The sequence below is a fragment of the Colletotrichum fioriniae genome (genome assembly GCF_027942845.1).
Source record: "Colletotrichum fioriniae strain IMI 355084 chromosome Unknown scaffold_14, whole genome shotgun sequence".
Taxonomy (NCBI): domain Eukaryota; kingdom Fungi; phylum Ascomycota; class Sordariomycetes; order Glomerellales; family Glomerellaceae; genus Colletotrichum; species Colletotrichum fioriniae.
Genome location: NW_027076850.1, coordinates 239,155 through 261,726, shown reverse-complemented (window position 1 = coordinate 261,726; position 22,572 = coordinate 239,155). Strand labels below are relative to the sequence as shown.

At 54.5% G+C, this 22,572-nt stretch overlaps 5 protein-coding genes and 1 non-coding gene across 6 annotated transcripts; 4 read left to right on the top strand and 2 right to left on the bottom strand.

Annotated features, from left to right (window-relative positions):
• Positions 1–4,957: 4,957 nt before the first annotated feature.
• On the top strand, positions 4,958–8,688 carry N0V96_010262 (uncharacterized protein; the record flags this gene model as incomplete). Its single annotated transcript, XM_053198884.2, has 4 exons — positions 4,958–5,516; positions 5,579–5,650; positions 5,713–5,931; positions 5,984–8,688. 4 exons carry the CDS (start codon positions 4,958–4,960, stop codon positions 8,686–8,688), a joined length of 3,555 nt encoding a protein of 1,184 aa, XP_053043629.2.
• A 1,711-nt stretch (positions 8,689–10,399) lies between these two features.
• N0V96_010261 (uncharacterized protein) lies at positions 10,400–12,175 on the top strand (the record flags this gene model as incomplete). Its single annotated transcript, XM_053198885.2, has 2 exons — positions 10,400–10,531; positions 10,727–12,175. The coding sequence occupies 2 exons, from the start codon at positions 10,400–10,402 to the stop codon at positions 12,173–12,175; spliced, it is 1,581 nt and encodes a 526-aa protein (XP_053043630.2).
• Positions 12,176–14,208: 2,033 nt separating this feature from the next.
• N0V96_010260 lies at positions 14,209–14,298 on the top strand. The gene has a single exon. It is a non-coding gene; the product is annotated as a tRNA-Phe (tRNA).
• A 388-nt stretch (positions 14,299–14,686) lies between these two features.
• Positions 14,687–15,496, bottom strand: N0V96_010259 (uncharacterized protein; the record flags this gene model as incomplete). The annotated part of the gene is made up of 1 exon (XM_053198886.2): positions 14,687–15,496. One exon carries the CDS (start codon positions 15,494–15,496, stop codon positions 14,687–14,689), a length of 810 nt encoding a protein of 269 aa, XP_053043631.2.
• Positions 15,497–18,869: 3,373 nt separating this feature from the next.
• On the top strand, positions 18,870–19,715 carry N0V96_010258 (uncharacterized protein; the record flags this gene model as incomplete). Its single annotated transcript, XM_053198888.2, has 1 exon — positions 18,870–19,715. One exon carries the CDS (start codon positions 18,870–18,872, stop codon positions 19,713–19,715), a length of 846 nt encoding a protein of 281 aa, XP_053043633.2.
• Positions 19,716–20,366: 651 nt separating this feature from the next.
• Positions 20,367–21,126, bottom strand: N0V96_010257 (uncharacterized protein; the record flags this gene model as incomplete). The annotated part of the gene is made up of 2 exons (XM_053198889.2): positions 20,367–20,986; positions 21,066–21,126. 2 exons carry the CDS (start codon positions 21,124–21,126, stop codon positions 20,367–20,369), a joined length of 681 nt encoding a protein of 226 aa, XP_053043634.2.
• Between the last annotated feature and the right edge of the window lie 1,446 nt (positions 21,127–22,572).

The following is a 22,572-nucleotide window of genomic DNA, read 5'->3' as shown; positions in this document are numbered from 1 at the left end:
GCAGGGGAGGCGGGAGCAATGGGAAATGGAAATATCCGTTAGGAAATAAAATAAGAGGGAGCGAACAAGCGACAGGACGCGAGACAAGACAAGATGAACGACTTTACGAGGCGGGACGAAAAAAAAAAAAAGGGAGGTGCAGGCCGTTCAGGCCTGACGTTCGGAAATCAAGCGAGCGTCTAGAATGTGGGTTTGTTTCCTCCGTTGTTGATACGAAGTTCAAGTAGGTAATATCGAGTACCTCACGACTATGTAAAAATGTATGGTGTTCCCTCTGTTCGAGACATTGCCCTCATTCTTCACCATGTCTGGGCAAGCATGTCCAAGGTGGAAGGCGCGGTCGCGGTCGAAACGTGCATGGCAAGGCAAGGGGAGAGGAGGGGAGGTGCAGGCTTGCAGCGCAGGCGCAGGAGCAGATGCAGCCCAGGCAAGCAGGTACGGTACGGAGTAAGGTAGGTAGTAAGTACGGATACCTGAGCAAGCGGGCAAGCACATGCTCCGGTCCCAGAAAGTTCCTTCCCCCTTCCACGGGGAGGCAGGGGACATGAGGAAGGCAGGGCCCCATTCCACATCCACGTTCCCAAATGACCTTGCCAAATCCCTCACATTGGAATATTGGCTTGAGTGCTTCTAAGCGGGGCTTTGCTTGTCTGCACGCTTACTAAGATAAGATACATTGGGGCGCACTTGCCTTCGGACCGTCATGGAGGTAACTACTTACCTTAGTAAGGTGGTAATTAGGTGGGAGACAGACGGAAGGGAAATGTTCAAAGTATAGGCAAAGGAAGTACAACTACAGTATCTTATGTCATAGAGCAGGAATTAATCCAATGTGAGGGCGAATTCCCCCCACTACGGGAGACAGCTGCCGAGCCACAGAGAGCACACGCATAAATGCTACTTTCTTTCCAGGTTTCTCTCCAGCTTTCTTGCCTCGGTTTGCGGACCACAAATAATTACATAGTACTGGAAAGCAGGGAGGAGTGTCCAATCTAACACGGCACGACACGACACAACAGACAGACACACACACATATACACACGCATATCCAATATCCGCATACACACGTATACACATACTCACACACACTCACAAAAGTAATTAGTGCCGGCCAGAACGCCAAAATCCAAGACAAGCCACAGGTAGCCGGGTTTTGCGACGTCATATCCCAACAGAGGAAAGGCCCGTCAGGAGCCAAGCAGAAAGTGACAAGCGGTGGTCGGAGGGGTGTGTGGCGCCTGTCTAACCCTTAACCCCTGTCTGTAGCCCGTTTTACACCACGACGTTGGTACGGACTCGCGGAGCGGCAGCTGCAAGTACTTTGCCCATCTTGGGGGCTAGGTACCTAAGGTAATCTGGATTTGGAGTCTGGAGTCTGGCCGCCAACTACTCCGTACCTTACCATACATACGCATCCCACACGCCGAGTGAGCAAGCAATGGAAAGTAATTTCAAGGCGCCATATCCGTCCGTATCTTGGACAAGCACGCACGGCACGGTAGGGGATGGGCAGAAAGTCGTGGGCGGATAATGCAGGTGACAATGCGAGGGTGGGAATGGGGAGTTAAGCGGCCAGCCCTGACTCCCGCAAGGCCGCGAGGACCGCGAAATGACCCCTCCCCTATTGAATCCTCAGTTTCTCTCTCAGTCTCTCTATTCATGGGGTCTCTACTCCGTATCCCGCATGTGCATTCTCCTCCACCAAAAATGTACAGAGCGTGTGAAGCGTGTGTCGTCTTCCCCACTTGAGCTGGTGCTGTTGCGATTTGCCCGCGCGCTCCGTGCACGCACTGTGGGTCGAACATGGTACAACCCGTGGTCGTAGCTTTTCATCCTCCGCAGTAAAGGGATGCGACCAAAGTGACCCCCCTCGAGCACTCCTTACTCGGGTCGGTAATGTAATTCCCATGTTATCAAGATTGCCTACCTATCCGTACCAGACATCGCAAGGTACGGATAGAGAAAGGGGAAAGGGAAGGCGGCCTAACGACTAGTGAGTGAACCCCTCAAGGTGTCTACAGAGTAAGGTAAGGTAGCTGCTGCTGCAACTGACCTGGCCTTGAGAAGTACCTACCTAAGGTAGGTATCTCTTCCCTTGTCCCTGGCGTTGGCCAGTACCATGGCCATATCGACTGAATGAGGGAATGACAGACGGAAGAGAAGAATCCAGAGTCGGCAATTCGAAGCACAGGGGAAGGGGCAAACCCGTGAAGCAATCCAAGAACCAACTGTCTGGTTCTCATTGCCTCCAATAGCCGTTGCTGCGTCATGATATGGCTTTGGCGAGGAAGGAAGGTGCAAGATATGATGTGGTGCTTTCCCTCCCTTCCTGTCCTCAACTAAAGCAGTCCTCATGTCTGAGGTGACACGCTCTTCAAGGTACTGCGGTACCTTGGCGTACCTGAGGAGGTACCGAAGTATCCAACTTTCAATGTTTTTGATCTCTTGACATTAGGTATTTCAGCAGACAGGCAATTATATTCTGCCTCGCAGCAAGACGAATATCACCGGCTCGACTAAGCACTGCTCATTAGATATGCTACTGTATTCCAATCCAGAAAATATGGTTGGACCGGCAATCGTTGTTCGTCCAGTCACTCCGGCGAGTTGGCTATTGTTGCTGATGCTGATGTGATGGGATGTTCAACTTGTCAGTTGCTGCGGCCCTACCACGCTTTATTTCATGTTCCCCTCCTCTTAAAGTGCACCGGGGCCACACACCAGACGAGACCACTAAGCCAAACCAGCAATCAGATGGAACTGTCGCAGGAATTGTGCCGCCAAACCACCACAGACAGGCACAGTGACCATACACGCTGCACCAGAACTACCCGCAGCACACCACGCACCGTGCCTCGCCGAACCCCAGTCATGCCTGAACCTCAGCATCACTTCGCTTTGCATTGCCCAACTCTCCTCCTCGGTGAAGTCATTGAACGCTGAACTGGACCTTGCAGAGTCTGAGGTGAAGAACCGGGACTGCAACTGCAAACTGAACTGGAACCAGCAGGACCGGGACCGAGACTGACTCTGGCGCAGTCCTCAGTGAACTGCGGCCTCACTCCCTTGTACCTTACCTTAGGGTACTCTTACTCACTGCCCGCTCCCTGTCTCTTAGGAGGTACCTCTGCCTCTCTGGCCGGCTTATTTTATTTCCACAGACAGAAGCGCTCCTCTCATTGCACAGTGTGTGCGATTCTCAATTCGCTGCGGCACACATCTGTGGATACACGCGCACACACACACACACACACACTCTGTGACTTCCTCTCCCCTCGCTGTATTCGCAGACGAGTGAGTCCTCGGCACCACCACGCTCTCACTCGACTGGCTCTCGATTCATAAGGTACGGAAACCTGGACCTGCCCCTACCTTACCTTTACCTGACCTCGCCTTACCTTGCCTTGCCTTACCTTACTTTCCCGATATTGGCCTTGCCGCTTCAGGAACCTCATCTCACCCTGCTCTCCTCAATCATCGCCCCAGCCAGAGGCAAGGTACCTTCTGACTTACCTAAGAAAAGTACCCCCCAAACACACCCAGTGCCGCACTCTTATTTTCGCGTAAAGAGTACTTGCACCACTCGCTGCTGAGGTACCCTCTCCCCACCCCCGGTACCTTCCCTGGGTTGAGGTACCTTCCCTTCCTTGCACCCCCAAACGAAACGCTCCCCTTCACACTTTCCTTCGCTCTTGCTCTTCCGGGACATCATTCAATTCTCTCACTCCTCTGAGAATTGTCCTTCTTGTCTCTATCCTACTTTGCCTCACTGTACCCTGTCTGTTGCTGGTTATTTTGCTCCTTTGTCACTCACCAGATTCACAGACCTTAACATCACAATTTCTCGCAGAATCCCGTGGCGGCAACTACGCAGTGCGCATCACCCCCTTAGACCCTTCCTCCCCCAGCGTTATTTCGCGGTCCACCGCCCGAGGGCCCCCGAGTCCTGTCGCTTTTGGGCCAACGTCCCCGATCTAAACTCCACACCTCTTTCCTTTCGCCTCCTGCCGTCGACGACATTCTCTCTCTTCCTCCCCCCCCCAAGAGCACCACCTCCACGACACGACCACACACAGAGAGGAGTGTGCTCTCTACCTTAGCAATATCTCCTCGCACCGACTACACCAGACCGAGTCTGCGAAATTTCATGAATACTTTCGGCTCATTCGCGTTCCTCTAGCAGCCCTTTACTTGCCTTAGCAGCTGCTATCACAAAAACCCCGACCCTCTTTCCCTCCCAAATTCCCTCTCCGTCTATGCCAAAGACTCAATCTTGGAGGAAAAAGAAAGAGACTCGACCACTCTGAACAGCGCTCGCTTCCCACTCGACCGCACCCAATTCAGCCCTTCTACTGCCCTCTCGATACCCTCGATACCCTCTGCATACTCGACCCTGCTCTACCCGCGACGAATAGGCTCCTGCTGCCAGATCTTCAACGATCTCCCTCTCTCGTCGCCCTGCGCTCGCGCCCGACTCATTCCGCTCGCCCTCGTCACGGAAGCTGAGCCAGGACTCGCTCCATGGAAAGTCGAGCTGCCACAACTGAATCCAAGCATACATATCCAACGTCTCCTTGGATCCAAGCCCCCACGATATCATCGTCTACTTCGGGTTCCTACTTCGGCGACGCTACCTCTCGCGTTCCAGCCCAGCTAGACTTCTGGCCCTTGCTCTTTCCGCAGCAAGCCTCGGTCTACCAAGCGCAGTTGCTACACTACACTAATCTCGTCTCACCGGGACGAGGAGGCGGCTTGCATCAACCTCAAGCGCTTCCTCAGGCGACGGTGGCTACCCCTCAGATCCAGGCGGCCCCTCGGTCCAGATCATCCTCCAAAGTCTCAAACAAGGAAATTTCCTCAACCAAGGGTTCCCAAGGAGGCCATGGGAATAGAGCCGTGCAGACTAAAGACAAAGGCGATCGCGCTGTCATAACAGGCAAGGACGCTCCGCCCAAGATGCAGCAGTCATCGCAGCAACAACCGGAGCTTTCACATCCACTCCCTGCACGCCCTGCAGCCAGGACCGGCAATGGACAGTCTCACTCCAACTCCATGCCCTCGACTCCTCAACAGCATGCTAGAAACTTCTCTTTCGAGTCGCGGGAACCTTCGCCAACCGCCACAAACAACCACTCTCCTCGCTCGGCCTACTCAGAGACCAACAGCAACCTTCCCTCATTACGACCCCTCCCTCCCCGGCTTGGCGGCTGCAAATATGAGACTTCTCAGATCAACTCGAAGAGGCGTATGCCCTACAGCATAGGAAGCGACAAGCTGGATAAGACCAGCCTCGACAAGATCAAGAGCAAGTTGTCGGAAGATGTGGAGACGAAGCTGACTACAGACATGCGGGAATTGTACGACAGGTTACGACCGACCGACAAGGTTGAAGAAAACCGTCAAAAGCTTGTCGTCAAGCTGGAGAAGATGTTCAACGAGGAATGGCCTGGAAATGACATTCGCGTGCACCTCTTCGGCTCCTCGGGCAACTTGCTTTGCTCGGACGACGCGGATGGTTCGTCGGCTCTCATAATACCCGAACGGTGCTTGGGGATGCAGTGCTAATTGTCTCAATAGTTGATATCTGCATTACAACACCTTGGAAGGACTTGGAGTACGTCTGCATGATTGCAGCATTGCTTGCGAAGAGTACGTGAACCATTTCTCTGGACAGAAATCAACAGTAACACTGCTGACATAAACCACGACAGAGGGCATGGAAAAAGTGGTCTGCATCTCAGGCGCCAAAGTTCCCATCGTTAAGATGTGGGACCCCGAGCTCGGCCTCGCTTGCGACATGAATGTGAACAATACTTTGGCGTTGGAGAACACGAGAATGGTCCGAACATACGTAGAGATCGATCCTCGAGTGCGGCCCTTGGCCATGGTTATCAAGTACTGGACACGGCAGAGGATCGTCAACGATGCCGGTATGGGTTGCCGTACCTCATGACTCTTTGTACACTTTACTGATCGGAACAGCATTTGGTGGTACCCTCAGTTCTTACACGTGGATCTGCCTCATCATCGGATTTCTCCAACTTCGCGACCCGCCAGTGCTTCCCTCCCTTCACCAGCGACAGCATCAGCGGCTCCCTAAGAATGGCGGGCCCGAGAGCGCATTCGCTGATGACTTGGAAAAGCTGAGTGGATACGGCGCAAAGAACGAGGCGTCTTTGGGTGAGCTCTTGTTCCAGTTCTTCCGCTTCTACGCACACGAGTTCGATTACGACAAGTACGTTATATCGATTCGTCTTGGACGGAAGGCAACGCGACTGGAAAAGGGATGGCACATTGGCATAAATAACCATTTGTGCGTGGAGGAGCCATTCAACACCGCTCGCAACCTGGGTAACACTGCGGATGAGTACTCATTCCGTGGACTTCATCTGGAGTTGCGACGAGCATTTCACCTCATCTCAGAAGGAAAACTGGGCGAGTGCTGCGAACAATATGTCTACCCCAAGGAAGAGATCCCGGTGTTCCAGCGCCCTCCAAATACTTCGAGGCCTGTCATGATCCGTAGTTCTTCTCAGCAGCACTCCGGCAGAGGCCGTGGAAATTTCCGTGGAGGCCGACACTCGAACAACTTCCAGCGGAATGCGAACTCGAATAGGAGAGCTTCGTCAAGCGTCGCTTACGATACCAACACCATGTACATGCCACAAGTGGCTATGACTCCCCAGGATCTTGCGTGGTACGCGCAGCAGGCACAGTCCCACCAGCAATATCCCGCGCTTGTAGGTGCAGCCATGGCCGCCCAGGTTCAGCAAGAAAATAACATTCGGTTCCAGCTCTATACTCAATCCCAGGTTTATCAGCAAGTCCAGGCTCAGATGGCCGCCCAAATGCACGCTGCTCAAAGGATGCAGGGTTCCTCTTCAGCTACACAGCAGGGTCCAGAACGGTCCAGGACCAACTCCTTCGACAATCCGCCCCTGAGTGCTCCCATCGCTGGCCCTCAAGATTGGTACAGCATGTACGGAGTCCCCATGGCGGCGTATTACGGCCAGTCAAGCTTCGCCTATTCCTCTTCGCCGGCGACAGTGGCGACTAGTACGCCAGAATATCGAAGAGGCCTTCAGAGATCGTCAGCAACAACAGAGTCGGGCGCGTCAACTTCCGGAAGCTCACTCAGGTCGCAGTCACAGCCTGCCTCCCGCTCTGCTCCTACAGCACAGCACAACCAGGCTTATCCAGGAACCAGCACGCCAGTCAATACCAGTTCAAATCCCACTCGGCAAGTGAATGGAATCCCGGTCTTGAACGGCGTGCCAGGCGACGCTGAGTACGACGAAGCCTCCCAGGCCCCAGCGAGTAATTCGCCTGCCTCTGACGAAGGAGCTTATTTGGGTTACTACGTTTCAGATGCCTCCAGCCCGGCGCACTCCCAAGTAGCGCCCAACGCCATAGCCTTTGCGGACACGACTCAGCCAGCCCAGGGACGTCGCAGGTTGTCAACCGAGGTCCCGCAGACTATTCTGGACCGCAGAATGCGAAGAACATCTCGTTCACCGTCTCCCCTTGGCCATGCTCGGGCGTTCTCTAGCGGAGGTAGCTCGGTGGCATCCGCTCCGGTGGTTGCGTCTGGCAGTACAAACGGTCCTCGAGCAGCCTCGCGGCCTTTGATAGTCAACGGCACTGGATCATCTCTTCGCACGAGTTCGACGCCATCGCAACGTCATAACCCTGTCGTGGTTTCGACAGATTCAAACCCAGCTGACGACCAAGGCCGTTCGTCTCAGGAACACACGCTGCAAGTTCAAGGTCTCGGCATCAGCGGCTGCGGCTCAGATCAGTTGGATGGCCAAGCTCTTCCTAGGTCTGAACCAGTTCAGACTCCCGTGTCTGAGCGGACTCCGGTGATTGTTAACGGTACTACTACACCATCGTCGACCACCAATGCGACTGCCTCGGCCTCACCAGCTTCTGTTTCTGCACCTCAACAGTCTGCGTCCCAGGCGATCGACGACGCTTCATTCCGTGACAGGATTGCTCTTATGTCGATGAATCAGTATGCTTGGTCACCGCAAGCTCAAGTGCAAACGCAGCCACATGCAGATGTCGCAAATGGCACTCAGCCATCTCTTCGCCAGAGAGCGCTATCGAGACAGCAAAGTGGAGTAATAGCGCCACTCGATCTCGCAACTCGAGAAAATAGGATGAATGGTCACCAGCTGAGCATTGACGCACAGCACCTGTCGCCAATCAACGAGACCAGATCTCCTTCACCGACAGTTGTGAGAAAGAATGACTTTGCATCGAGAACTGACCAGCTTCCGTCAGCTTCCCAAAGCTCAGCACCCAAAGTTCACGCCGAGCCTTCTGGTTCAGGGCACAGACCGAACGACAGCAAGGGATCGGTCGGAAAGGAACCCAAGCAAGGGCATGCATCTACTCATTCGCCGAAGCGATCCTCGACGGCCAACCAGCGCTCATCCCAGGCGACAGCTCAGACTCAGTCACAGTCACACAGCTCCGGCCAGGCTCAGGCCCAATCTCCTAGGGTCAATGGCGTTCGAGAGAATGGCCACACCCGCAGTGCCAAAAGTGAAAGCCACGGCCCTGAGAGCTCATGGCAGAAGGCCACAAAGGGTCGCAAAAAGGGTGCCGACACGAAGAACTACGGCGGATTTGCTTCTAGCGAGCAGCCACCCAAGCACGATGCAGACCGAAAGGGCGGCTAAAGGTATTTGGAAACCGTCGCGATTACACACGACTGCGGTTATCACTGCACGACAGAAAGCTACCCGTGCTTTCTTGGATAGGGCGCAGTTGAGACGAGTGTCCTCTGCAGACGTGGATGGCTACCCTATTGCAAACTTTGGCAATATACAAGTATTGGACACTCTGCTTCTGGATTAGAGCAATGAGTTTGGGCATTGGTTGTAGCAAAAATGCTGCAATGCCCTCGCGGCCTTGAGGTGGTGAGCGGGAACTCGGGAATCGAGTTAGTACGGCGACGAACACTGTTCACCAGGTGGGCTTGTAGCGGTCAAGTGCCATTCGATGGTGGCCACAACTAGCAAATGCAAACAAACACCAGATCAGCGAATGAGCATGAGGATCTGCGGACAGCAATGCATGGATGAATTGCACAAGGAGGAATGCCAGTTCAGCGAGACGGTATTGGCTCAAGCATGGAAATTGGAGAGGTCATTGCTATGCCTCAATCGTCTTTTTTCTTATCGTCTCCCACCCTATCGAGGTATTTCAAAAGGGGGGAACACTGTTGCGTTATATCGGGCGGCAGGGTTTATTTTTTGTCTCATTGCATCTGCAGCAACGGTCTTCGAAATGGGTCACGGTTAGGCATGCGTCATCAAGTTTCCTTTTGTTAACAAAGTCATACCATGGGGGATAGGGCACATCGAGAGGAAGCAAGAACGGTGTGTGGATGATAACGGAACAAGGGCTGTATTTAGGACGGCTTCGATTGTCATGAAATACCCGGCGGGGAATGGTTGGACATCTGTCTCTGAAGAGAGATGACAGAGGAAGCCAGCATGACCGCATCAAAGGAATGGAAAAAAGACATCAATGATCAGTGTCAGTGTAAGCAGATAGACGGGAAGCGTTTAAAAAAAAAAAGGCCATTATTTTATAGCACTTTGCAAGAGTTCGTGCGAGTGAATACTCCTTGATGTGAGGATCAGGCCGTCAGTCAGTCTCAGGGATGATGCCAAGTGATGAACTTTGTCTGATTCTTCTCCTGAAACCCATGTCCAGATGCCACTTGCGAAGGCATCGCCATCTGAGGTGTTGTAACTTGTGCAACCCAGGATAAGGGTCTCGGAAGGGGACGCAAGATTACGTCATCGGGATGCAGTGGTTTGAACCCCGCAGTCAGCCTTATTTCAGGTGGCCGGTGCTCTCCAGAGAGTCCTGGTCCAGGGCAATGACAATGCCACCGCGGTCCCTGCTTGGCAAGCCGCAAAAGGCAAAATTCCCAACGTGGCCTGGCCGGCCGGCCGGCTGGCCCCCAAAACGTCCTCGTATTTTGCCCCCTCCTGAGGTCTCCCTTTCCCCCCAAAGGATGCAGCTGCTTATTCCTCCCCCAGGCAGAAGCCATTCACCTGTGGCCCCATGAAACGCAGTCTGAAGACCGTCCCGTTTCGCTGCCATTTCTTATTGTTTCTGAGAACCGGGAAGCAGTCCGTCCCGTGTCTGTCTCCCAAGTATACGGATACTATACTATGGTACACTGAGCGACAGTATATCACCGTTAGACTGCGAGTTTCTCTAATTCCATCATTCCCCTCAGATCGCTGGATGTTTGGGAAATGAGTGATCCCTGCGTTTTCGCGCATCCTGGGTTCGGACTGCCGGTCCCCTGCCGCTGCCGCTGCCGCTGCCGCATCGCATCACATCTGGGTCGCAGCAGCTTGGGGTTCAGTGATGGTTCGCCAACGCAGCCGGAGCGATGTTGCCTCGACCACGTCTCCCAAGATTAGGCGGTTGAGCAATGCGCTGCGCAAGATATCGAGCATCAGCTCGGCAAAGAACGATGGAAGTCGGTCTAGCACTACGGTGAGTTTTTGAAATTTCCACAAACCCCCGGAAATGTTCCCACACTACTCCGTACTGCACGTTTACTTTCTCCTCCTTCTCCTTCTTCCTCGACCACTGACCCACCGGCTCATTGCACTGCACTCCCCTCTGTGACGTTTTGCAATGGCGATGAGACGCTCGAGCTGCCGGACGCCGCTGACACCACAAGAACAGAGACTTGGCGATTTTGAGTTTGGCGGCGGGGACCCGATTGACGGGAGACCTATTTCGTCCCGTGGGTCCAGCTCCGCCAGCGGGGGCTACGGCAGCCGCAGCGGCAGCGGCGCCGTGAATGATTCGGACGTCCAACTTCGCCAGATTCAGCAGTTGACGCAACGCGTCGGCTTGACGCTCGGGAGCAAGGACGCTGATGCTGCCTATAAAGAATACGCCAAAGTCAAGGATCATGTAGCCCTGTGTCGGGCCCTGTTGCGCAACTCCACACCCTCGCCCGGGCCGCCCGGGCGGGCGACCGGGGCGGCGGCGGCGTGGGCGGATGGAGGCCGGGGACCGTCACGGGAGTCGTCGCTTGAGGTGCCGCAGAGCCCTGCGTCGATAGTGACTCGGTCTTCGTTTAGCGGGAGGAGTCTCTCGGAAGTGACGACCGGCCAGAGCGCAGGTCCACGCCCGATGCGTGAGATTTGCCTGTCTGCCGTCCGCGACTGGAAGGGCTGCGTCGAGTCGCTGGTGGAAGCGCTCGAGCTCTCGCTATCAGAGACGTATCGAAACTACGAGCCCGACGCCACGCCGAGCATGGCGAAGTCGCTCTTCCAGGATAAAGTCTTCCGCGCCGCCGCGATCCAGCAGATGAGGAGGGCGAGCATCGTCAAGACGTTCTCGCCCAGCCCGGACTTTTTCCCGCTCTACGACATACGCTTCAGGAACCACGACCGCGTGAAGCAGGATCTCATCGAGCTCACGCGGGTTCTGCAGCTGGGAGAATCGGGCGTCACGGACGAGAGGCCGGTGAAGGAGCTTAATGTCGCGCCGCGCGGGGACGCCGTTCTCGAGTTTGCGAATATCGGAGCCGATGACGAGGCGGAAGCACTGCCCGTGCTGCGGTATCGCGTCTCGTCGTTTTTGCTAGCCGAGACGTCGCCCATATTCGAGAGGATGTTCACCGAGCACGCGCACATTGAGGTCCACGACGACGAGGACCTGACGGACCAGCTCGCGCCGCCACCGACGGCGTATATATGCCCCGACGGCACCGAGGCGAAGCTCTACCGCATGCCGCAACGCGAAGGCGACCGCGAGCAGGCGCTGACGATCCTCCTGCACGCGGCGCACATGCACAATGACAAGGTGCCCCGCGAGGTGACTTTCGAACAGCTGGTCGCCATCGCCGAGGTGTGCCTGCGGTACCGGTGCACGTCGCCGCTGGAGCTGTTTGTCGAGCACCGGTGGCTGCCGCAGTGGATCCACCGGGGCAGCGAGGCGATGCCGCAGGGTTGGCTGCTGATTAGTTACGCATTTGGGTTCCGGCAGCTGTTTACGCGTATGTCCAAGACGGCGATCCTGAATCTTGTGGACGAGGACGAGTTGGAGGGGATGGAGGCGTGGCCGCAGAGGATTAAAGATAAGATTTGGGGGGGTGAGGGGGGCCAAGATGGCGCAGGTTGAGGAGTGTTGCATAAGTACGATTCGGGAGTATTTGAGGCCGCCTTGTCGTGCTGTTGAGGGGGCCGGTGGTGGTGGTGCGGCCCGGCCGCCGCCGGGCTCGACTTCGTCTTCCGCTGAAGTAGCGTCCACGTCCACGACGATTACAGCTGCCAACCCGGCTTTGATGTTCACCAGCACGCCCAGGTGTCCCAAGGGGAGCCACAGCTGCGACGCGACGAACCTGGGTTGGCTGATGCTCGTCTACGGCGAGCTCGAGCTTCTGCCCACCATCATGAATCAGTCGGTTCTCGGGCACCTGACAGGTGGCCCCCAGCAGCAGCAATACTCACCACCCATCGGAGTCTAGCGCAGCTCGTTGACTTGCTGCGGACCATTGCGAGTCCGCCGCTGGCGGTTCACAAGGGCGGGGTATGCGATCCCGCGCCGGCGTTCCGCGCGGCGATTAATGATATCTATAACAGCGTGTCTGGGTTGACGTTGCATGATGTCAGTGGACGGGCTCACGGGTGGGGGTTGTCCAGGCACCGGTCTACGCAGCCGCAGGCTGTTTTGCATAGGGGGTTGAGGAGTTTTTCTGATGGGAAGAAGGTTGATCTGCATCGTGAGCAACAGGAAATCCAGGAGCTGCTGGAACAGGAACGGGGACAGAAGCAGGACCAGGAACAGGGCAAGGTCCTCGAGCGATCTGACGCGGTACGGTTGTTGGTTTTGGAGAGGTGCGTGGATCGCGTGGAGGACCTGCGTGCGGCGGCGATGGTGAATCGGATGTTTTATGAGACGTTTCGGGAGAATGAGGGTGTCTTGATGGGGAGGTTCGTCGGGGACGCGAGGTTGAGGACGTTGATGAAGTTGACTTCGATGGATGTCGTCGCGGCGGGGGAGAATAAGGTGCCTAAGGGGGATGCGGATGCTATGAGGGCGGAGACCGAGGCCGTTCAAAATGTTGTCTCTGACGATGATGATTTAGAAGGTCGGCTGGTTCGGACGCGGAGCGCGGATAAGGCTGTTACGGATGTATTCCTGGCGGTTCCTTCGTCGCCTGGGCCCGGGCCGGGGGGAGGCGGCGGGGGCGATGTGTCTGCGTTTGATGAGAGCTCAGAGGATGAGCGCGAGGTGTTGAGCGAGGATGAGGCAAGGCGAATATTGTGGCCGCCCGAGGTGACGGTCTCGTCTGCCCGGGAGACGTCGTCTTCGCCACGGCGGCTGCCATCACAGCCTCTAGAGCCCGGGTCCGGATCCGGATCCGGGTCTGACATAATGACCGAGAAAGGGGTGATGAGAGAAAAGTTCCGGACTGGTGACGCCGCGTTTGTGGAGGAGAAGATGTTGTTGGAGGGAGAGGATAAGCATCTTCGGGATGAGCGGGATAGAAGAGTTGGGCTTTTGCCAGGGGATGGGTGAGTTGGCTTCCTATCGTGGGCACCCGGGTTAGAAGCAGGGATGGTGGTATGGGCATCAAGCGTGGAGTTCTCTTTATCTCATTGCGGTAATGACTGAGTAAAATTCTGGGGGAAATCATCTCAGGAAATTGCCACTGGATGAAGCTCTCAAGCGGATGAAGAACTAAAAAGGTGTAATGGAGGCTAGGACGCGGCGCCGAGAGCTGTGTATTCAGAGAAGCTTGTTATAGTTATATCAAATGCATTAAATAAGGTAGGTGTGGGTCAAAAGATGAAGTTTGTGCCTTTAGCATATCTCTAGCCATCTGCCACCATCATCAGATCAACTGGTATACCGTCCAGAATAAGGTTGACTGGGGAAATGGCCTATGGAAGCTTAGACGGCAAAGACGGGTGGTACCCCTCAATCTTGGGTGCCACTAACTGCCACTTTTCAAAGCTTTTGTGTTGAACCACCCCGGTAAAAGCATTCGTGACCATTTTTTGAGTTGGTTCCATAATCTCACGATACCTCAGGGGCCAGCGAATTCCACAATGATGCCTCTGAAGATGGAAATCTCGCAGACGATGAGCGTGCCCCGCCGCGCGAGCCAACCTAAGCTCTCAGCCGGCCCCACCCCTTCGAAGATCGTGGCGGACATAGCTCAGTTGGGAGAGCGTCAGACTGAAGTTAACTTCAATCACTTAATCTGAAGGTCGTGTGTTCAATCCACACTGGCCGCATCTTCTATCTTTTGTCTCTACGAATCGTGTTCTTTTTTACCTCTTTTCCATGATTGATCGCTTCCCAACTGACTTCTTCTGATCGTCACGTATGGCCACCAATGTGATTGAAGCCTGCCTGAGCGGGCAGCGCCATCAGCCTTTTTCAGCTCGATCAAATACTTGAGTCGAAGCCCTAACAGTCTCGGTGACATGCTAATTTGTCACCGGTACGGATGATGGTGTTTGGTAATCATAACTAGCATTCATAAGGTATCTTTCCTGTAACTAGGTTACTCCAAGTTGCTCTTGCATCTCATCAAGTCCAAGTTTTGAGCAATATTCGTTCGTGACTCTTTTCTATCCGCGATCCCCCTTCTTCCCAAACCTCGATGAAGAGAAGCCACACTCAGGCGTGCGGCCAGTTCCTGTTGAGAACAACACAGCTCCCGTTCGCCGACGACGCGATATCCTTATCCGTCAAGAAGACGCAGTACTTTGCCACAGCAGCCGGGTCCAGCCCCGTCTCGCCGCGCTTGTACTCGGGCATACCCGCTGTGACCTTGGCCATGCCGGCCTGGTTGACGCCCTCGGCGAAGGCGTCCATGATGTTGGTAGTGTCCATGCCGCCGAGCAGCAGAGCGACCGAGTAGATGCCCTTATCGCCATAGAAGCCAGCCGTGTTCTTGGTCACGGCCATGACGCCGTGCTTGGACGCCGTGTAAGCGACGCCCGACGCGAGGCCGCGGTAGCTGGCGTTGGAGCCGATATTGACAATCAGGCCCGCGGGCCCGCCGCTGCCGCTGGCGCCGCCCTGAGCGAGGAACTGGTTGACGGCGTATTTGGTCGTCAGGAAGGGTCCCGTGAGGTTGATGGCGAGGACGCGGTCCCACGTCTCTTTTGTGCAGTCGCCGGCGGGGTCGAACTTGTCCATGACGCCGGCGTTGTTGACGACGACGTCGAGGCGGCCGAAGCGTTCTACGGTGCCCTTAATGAGGGACTCAACGGAGGATTCCGAGGTGACGTCGACGACGATGCCGTGGAGCTTGCCGGCGTAGGTGTCGCGGTATTCCGAGGTGACGGCGGCGACGCGGTCCTCATTGATGTCGGAGATTACGACGTTGGCGCCGGCGACGAGGTAGGCTTCGGCGATGGCTTTGCCTAGGCCGCCGCCGGAGCCGGTGACGATTACGGTCGTGCCGGGGAGGCGGGTCGCCATTGTGGGTGTGAGTTGTGTGTGATTATGTGACAGGTGTCTGTGTTTGGTTGTGAGAGAGGGAGGGGCCTGGCCCGAGTGCGGATAGATTGCGGGATGAGACCTTGAAGGTTTGGTTATGCCGTTCAAACTTTTGGAAAAGTTTTAAGCTTAAGCGTAGATAAGATTGATAAAGTGGTGAGGCCGATTGCGTGATTGAGTCGTGAGTCGTGAGTGAGTCGTAAGTGAGAGTGAGAGTGAGAGTGAGTGAGGATGTCTAACAGGCTCTTGATTTCTAATGAGTGAGAGCTCCTCCACGTGCGTCATTGAAGGTCGCCGCCGTGGGCCATTTATGTAGAGCTCTGCATCGTCAGACGGAAGGAGGGGCTGTTGCGGGGCGATCTTAGGTGGGGGAAAGTAGAAAAGAGACGTCTCGATTGGGCGCTGACCTCGGCGCCGTTGACGTGCCCGTGGATCGCTCCAGGGCGCTTTCTCTTCTTACCCCCTGGAACTTTGTGGTGTGCCATCGTATTCGGTTTTGGGACAATGCAATGTTCGTAAGATTGCCTAGGACATGATTACTTGATTTTTGTCATGTCCTGTCGTTTACGGTTGGCCAACAGTATTTCAATAGAAGCTTCCCCGCGAAATCTTCATGGGAATCCCCCCCGCTTCCCGGCTCGCTTCCACCCCACTCCTTACGGTTCAGCCCGGGTATCTGGCCTGGATCATCCCGTGCGGCACGGTTCACTGGCCCTGACTTGCTGCATATGTCGCCGGGCTTACTATGAGAATGAATTCTTCATTGCCATGTGTGCTTCTGATGGGACTTTTCGGTAGAGTCGACGCTCAGCGCAAGGTGGGTCATAGTCACCAACGCCCGTCCTGAGCTGAGTATGCCTGAGGACTCTCATTGTCTTATCGTCTGCTCTAGACAGGCAGTTCCCTAAGCGATGCTCGATCCTGGTCATGGGTGACGGACGGACTTTGGCTGCAGACCACAGGTGCGATTGAGCCAAGTGGTGGCAGCGCTTTGGGACGACGAGTACACGATGGTTGCAAGTCGATACGAATACGGAGAATTGAACAACCCCCCCCCCCCCCACCTCTCTGTTCGCAACTCGCGTTCGGGTTTCCCATCCCAGATTCGCGGTGTGTCTGCGACTACCCGGGCCCGTCACTTGATTGATTTGTCCTCACTTCTTTATGGGATGAACGTACCCTTTGAGGGCCTTGGCAGTTGATGATTGGGTGTGTTGATCTCGTTGGTGCCGATGCGGGACTGATGCAGGTAGTCCTCTGGGTCACTGAACAGGTCTCCATCGTAGATGAACGGTGTGGATGAACGTCTGGACAGTCATATAGATAGATACCAGCTTGATGCCAGACATTAATTTCGCAGAGTCCCTGCAAAACCTTCTCAGGCAGAAGAAGAAAATCGCGCTGCATTCTATCTATAGAAGCTTTTGCCTGCGTATTATTTAGGCGGAAACGAGATAACTTTCTTCAGAGAGATCAGAGTCAGGTCGATTTTTTGACGGGGCTACCGCCAAATAAGCAACTGGAAAGCGTGGCCCATCGGTCAGCAATGTGAAGAGATATGCAAAATGAATTCTACCTTGTGTGCGAGAGAGATGCGGGACAGGAGGCAGCCCATCCCTCTCATTCATCTAAAGCACTTACACCCTCGTGACTGTCGGTATAGACGCAGCCATCTTCTTTTTCTTCTTCTTGTCCTTGGGTTCCTCATCACCACAAATATCCTCCCACTCGTCGAGAGCCGACCAAGACGAGGAGGACTTCGAGGACCTAGCGACCCCAGGAATAACCTTGGAAAGACACTTACCAAATAATCCCTTGACCGTACTAGCTATGCCTTTCGGTTTCTTCTCAGCAGGTAGATTGAGGACGCTCACATTTTGCCAGGGGCTCGTCGATCGGGTCTGGTCCAGACCGTGCGACAACGAGCGAGTCCCCAGACTGCTCTCCGATCGCGGGTGGCAGGGCATGTCCAGCCCCTTTGTGATATCCAATGACTCCCAGTAACATACCTGGCACTGGTTGATTCTTGGCTTCTTGTCGAGATATACCCTTCCTTGGTCTGGACAGTAGGCCTTTGCGTGTCCGAAGGTTTCGGGCAACATCCATATTCTCTTGTGGCATAGAGTGGGAATCTCTTCTTTGGAGATGATGCCGTAGCAGGTTCTGCACTGGTCGACAATTTGTTTGGTGCCACACATGGTTTTTTGGTTAGCTAGGTTTGTTTTAATACAAGGTCTGTACCTGTTCACGTTGCTGTGCTGCGGTTTGGTCGGTTTGGTTGGTTTTGATGGTTTGCGGGGCAGAGTGGTTTTCCAATGAGCAGGGAAAACGGCATTATATAGACTGATGGATGTGTATCTAAGACAATGTCATGGTTACTGAACCACTTCTATTCTTTAGTTACCAGAGGTAATGAATGTTTGACCAACCTACCCATATTCCTTTGATTGAAAGGCCTTTGATCATCACAGCCGCTCATAAGGACAATGCAGGCAAAGACAACTGAGTACAAGAATTCGACCCTGGATTCCGGCAAAGAAGTGATCCTTTCCAATAATTTAGGGCTACAGGCAGTCCAAGAGAGATCCTGTTCCCCCAATCGAAGCTATCGGCGAAGTTGATGAGCAGTCTGAGGTTAACCACATCCAATAACTTCGGCTTGCCAATTGCTGGTGGCTTATCCTCATTCACTAACAATTTAGTTCCCTCAGTCGCGAGCATTGCGGTGTCTGGGACGACATCATACTAAGTACTGTGCCGAATGAATGATACCGTCCTCGGTGAGTAGCGGGTAAAGGCATACGCGACTGGGGTAAACGGACCAGACGATGAGTTGTTTCCGCGGGCAGCGGATGTACAAAGAGTTATAATATTCCCAGTCCCGAGTGTCCTCTTTTTACTTATCCGTCTCGCCGATTATCAATGTCCTGAATCGATTCTGTCGCTGATTGTCTCAGGGCAGACCTTAAATCTAAGGCGAGTGGCGCGGAATCCTCGGGCACCGCTGCCTTGTAGATACTGAGGCACCAAAAAAAACCTCTCCTCCGGTTTTCGTCAAGGCGCGCTACTGGAACTCGGTGCCCAGGAACCACGAGCTCATCAGGGAGGGGGAGAAGAAAACCAAAATGCATCGAAATCAAAACTTCTTGTAAATCAAGAAGCCCTTCATTGCTCTCTAGCATTTGGCTGCCAGAATGTCGACTGCCATTGGGATGGAAGCGGTCGTCGCGGTAAATTCACCCCACTATCAGCCAATCTGAGAACCTTCAGAAGCCTTCCTTCGCAGAACTTAACTAACAAAGATTTGCAGGCCGCAGCGGGAGCAACGTTGAGTGTAGACTTCCTCATTCATCCCATGGACACGCTCATCACGCGGATGCAATCGCCAATGTACACAACGCAGTACAAATCCGTAAACGGCGCCGTCAGCCGGACGCTCTTCCTCGGGCTGTACCAGGGGTTCGGCCCCACCATCATCACCAGCATACCGTCGTCGGCGGCCTTCTTCACGATCTACGAGGGGCTCAAGGGCTACTCGCTGCGCGCCAAAGAGGAGGGCCGTTTGGCGGGCGTGCCGTTGCCTGTCTTGTACGGGGCGAGCGGCGCGGCGGCCAGTCTTGTTAGCTGTGCCATTACGAACCCTGCCGAGGTCTTGAAGCAGAATGCGCAGGTGTATAGGGGGGGTAGTGGTAGCGGCGGTGCTACGTCTCCGACGATGGACACGTTGAGGCGTTTCGCGAAGCAGCCAACCAAGTTGTGGGCTGGGTATACGGCGCTCGTGGCGAGTGATTTGCCCAATACCACGTTGACGTTTTGTCTCTACGAGACTCTCAAAGAACGGTTTCTCGGAGGGGAGGGCAAGAGTCAGGAGAGGAGTGCGTCGCAGCAGGTTCTCGCTAGCGGGCTGTGCGCTGCTGCTGCTGGGAGCGCGTCGTCGAGCTTGTTCGTGCCTATTGATGTTGTCAAGACGAGGATGAGACTTGCGGCTGGCGGGGAGGTGACCGGCGAGAACGGGTCGCCAAAGACGTCGAGTAGTTCTTCTCGCGCAAAGATTGGTCCGATTGCGGTGGCCAGGGGGATTATCCTGAAAGAAGGCGTTCGAGGGCTGTTCAGGGGTGCCACGGTGACGGTTTTGGCAGCGGGTTTTGGGGGTGGGTTGTATATTGGCTGCTACGAGGCCATCAAGATTTATCTGAGCTAGAAAGGCTTTCAGATTGTACATTATGTAAAACTAAAAACTCACTTAGACGGCAGGGACGCAAGTCTTGTAATATCGCTCTTCTCGATTCAGCAGTTTCAGAGGTATCCGGATTGCGTGCATTAAAGACACCCGTGACTACAGCGCAACGAGATTACCATGACAATACTGGCAGTGTCTAGTGAATGGTCGAAGAGAGGCACGGTGATGTCTGGATACCAACGGGTTTCATCACCTGAATATACACAGGAACTTCCATATAGATCCCCTCAATTCCATTCCTCTCACCAGCCAGAACGCGTCCGTCTAGGTCGACGGGTCAGGACAAACTGGCTGGATGGCGGAGTGGTTTATGGTCAACAATCAATCAATACGCCAATCAACCTACTCGACGACAGGCTCAGCGCATACGAGTATCCGAGTTCGAATCTCAGCACGAGCACTAGAAATGTCCCAGCATGAGCACCAAGAGATGTAGCCACACGGGTGGTGAACTCTTTTTTGTTTCTTTTTTCGAATCCACATCTATATTCAACACTATAAATGGACCTTTCAAAAATCACTAGGTGTGAGCCATGCATGATACGATATACAGAAACCTCCTCCATTAACTAACCATCTGGCTAAACACAACAATATCACCGCGATCTGCTTTTAGGCATCGGCAGCGGCCTGGCCACACTGGCCTGCGACAACCTTGACGTCGCCATTAACATCGCACTGGCCGTCTGCTTGGCAAGCGCCAGCACCAGTTCCATCGGTGCAAGCGAGGCCAACAAAGTCGGCCGCCGCGTCCGCGTCTGCTGCTTGATCGGCGTTGTCGTCGGCGTTCGCATTGTCATTTGCGTTGTCCTGGTTGTTATTGTTGTTGTTGTTGTTGCCATTGTTTTGGTTGTTCTGGTTGTTGTTGTTCGCGTTGCCATTGTTGGCATCAGCCGCGGCATCGTCTGCAGCAGCGTTGTCCTGGTTGTTGTTATCATTGTTCTGGCCGGCGTTCGCGTTGCCGGCATTGGCATTGTTGTTGCCGCCGTTGTTGCCGCCTCCGTTCTGGCCGGCATTCTGACCTCTGTTGCCGCCGCCGCCACCGCCTCCACGGCCAGCTCCACCGGCACCGGCACCAGCAGCACCAGCACCAGCACCAGCAGCGGCTCCGGCACCACCGCCGCCGAAGCCTCCTCGGCCACCACCGCCGCCGCCTGCACCACCTACGGCACCTCTACCACCACCACCACGGCCACCTCCGAAGCCGCCGCCGCCGAACTGAGGAGCAGGTGCTGTATGAAATTCATGTTAGTCTTGCAATCTCTTTCTTGAGAGGAAGATGTATAGAGAGAGGCTGAGCGAGTGACTTACCAGTCAAGGCATTGCCTGTGAGAAGACCAATAACAAGGAGAGTGATGGTTGTGTAACGCATTGTGAGGTATGTGTCGCTTCCCTGTAAATAACTAGGAAAGAATGAGGAGGATTACGGGTAGCTTGAATAAAGATGGGATTGACTGAATCGAAAAAAGTGCACAGCACTGAAATGAAGGTTACAAACAAGAAAGAGAGCACCGACTTGGATCACACAGTGACTGAAGAGGAAAAGGAAGTAGTCATGCTCAGCTCGAAGAACGGTCCCGATCCTTATACTTCCCACACATCTCGCCCACAAGAGCAGTCCCGTTAGATGGGCCACAAGAAGTTCACCAGCCCAAGCAAGAGCGCCAATTGCTCACGTCCAGCAGACCAGACGGCTGGGCGTCAGACATCCGATCTTGGCCAACACCAACGACAAGCATTCCGCTACATCGGAAGTTTAGATGGCATGCCCGTCGTCCGGAAAATCTCAAACACGGGCATGGGGGTCCTCTTCTTCTTCCGCCCCTTGTTGAATGGCACCTACCTCGTCACCCTGGTCGGGTGTGATGGAAAACCTTGAATACCTTAAAGATACTTCGTGACAAGGCAAACATTCGAACGAACCAATCCAGGGCCACCGCACCTCACTCGACCAGCCTTGTCAGACCCCCTTTTTGAGGCGTGTATAAGCTTCAATTCATGGCTATTTTTCTGGGGAGAAAGGAGGCGCAACGGGACCCATCCCCCGCCGGTCGGGTGTTGGACGTGCAGCGGGACTTGTTTGGGAAACCCATGTCTACCGAGCCGCCCAGGCTTCGAGATGCGGCGGGCGGGAACAAGGAGTCGAATCACGGATGCGCTGGCTCCTGAGAAGAGGCGGGAGATGGAGAAAGAGCTCTTCGGTTTCTTGGGGTCCTGACTTGAGAGAGAGAGCCTCACAGTTCTCTGACGTTACTTCGCTCCTTAGCCCCCCGCATTTTCCCCTGTTTCGACTGAGCTGTGACAGCTGAGCCAGAGGTGTTGCGTAGCCCGATCTACACGTAATGTGGGTGCTGCCCGGGGGCGCCTATTGTGGTTTGTCGCGAGTCCAGAAGATCTTGGACTTGGCTTGTATGAAGATGCGAAAGGAATATGTCGTGCAAGCCGGGGCTGGTTAGGAAATGGTCGTGGATGACGAGTTTGTGCTCACGAGCGCTCTCTCAGTGGCTTGGCGTACAACTTCACAAAAATGCCGCTGCTAGAAACAGAAGAATGACGGACGGCGTGTTATATCTGTACGTTAGCTTTCAGGGGTGGTAGTGATGCTATGCACAAGCTCTCTTCTTGCTCTGTTCCGTGTCGCCTTGAGGAAAGCCCGCGACGTCGCCGGCAAAGAGCACGGACCAAACGGGGACGAAGTCTAAAACGGTCAATTCATGATCAGAACAAACAAGAGAGACCAAGCTAAACAAAACGTATGCTGGACTTGACCACTAAAAACCTGCAAGTTGTCTGCCGGCCATCACAAATGCAGCGATCC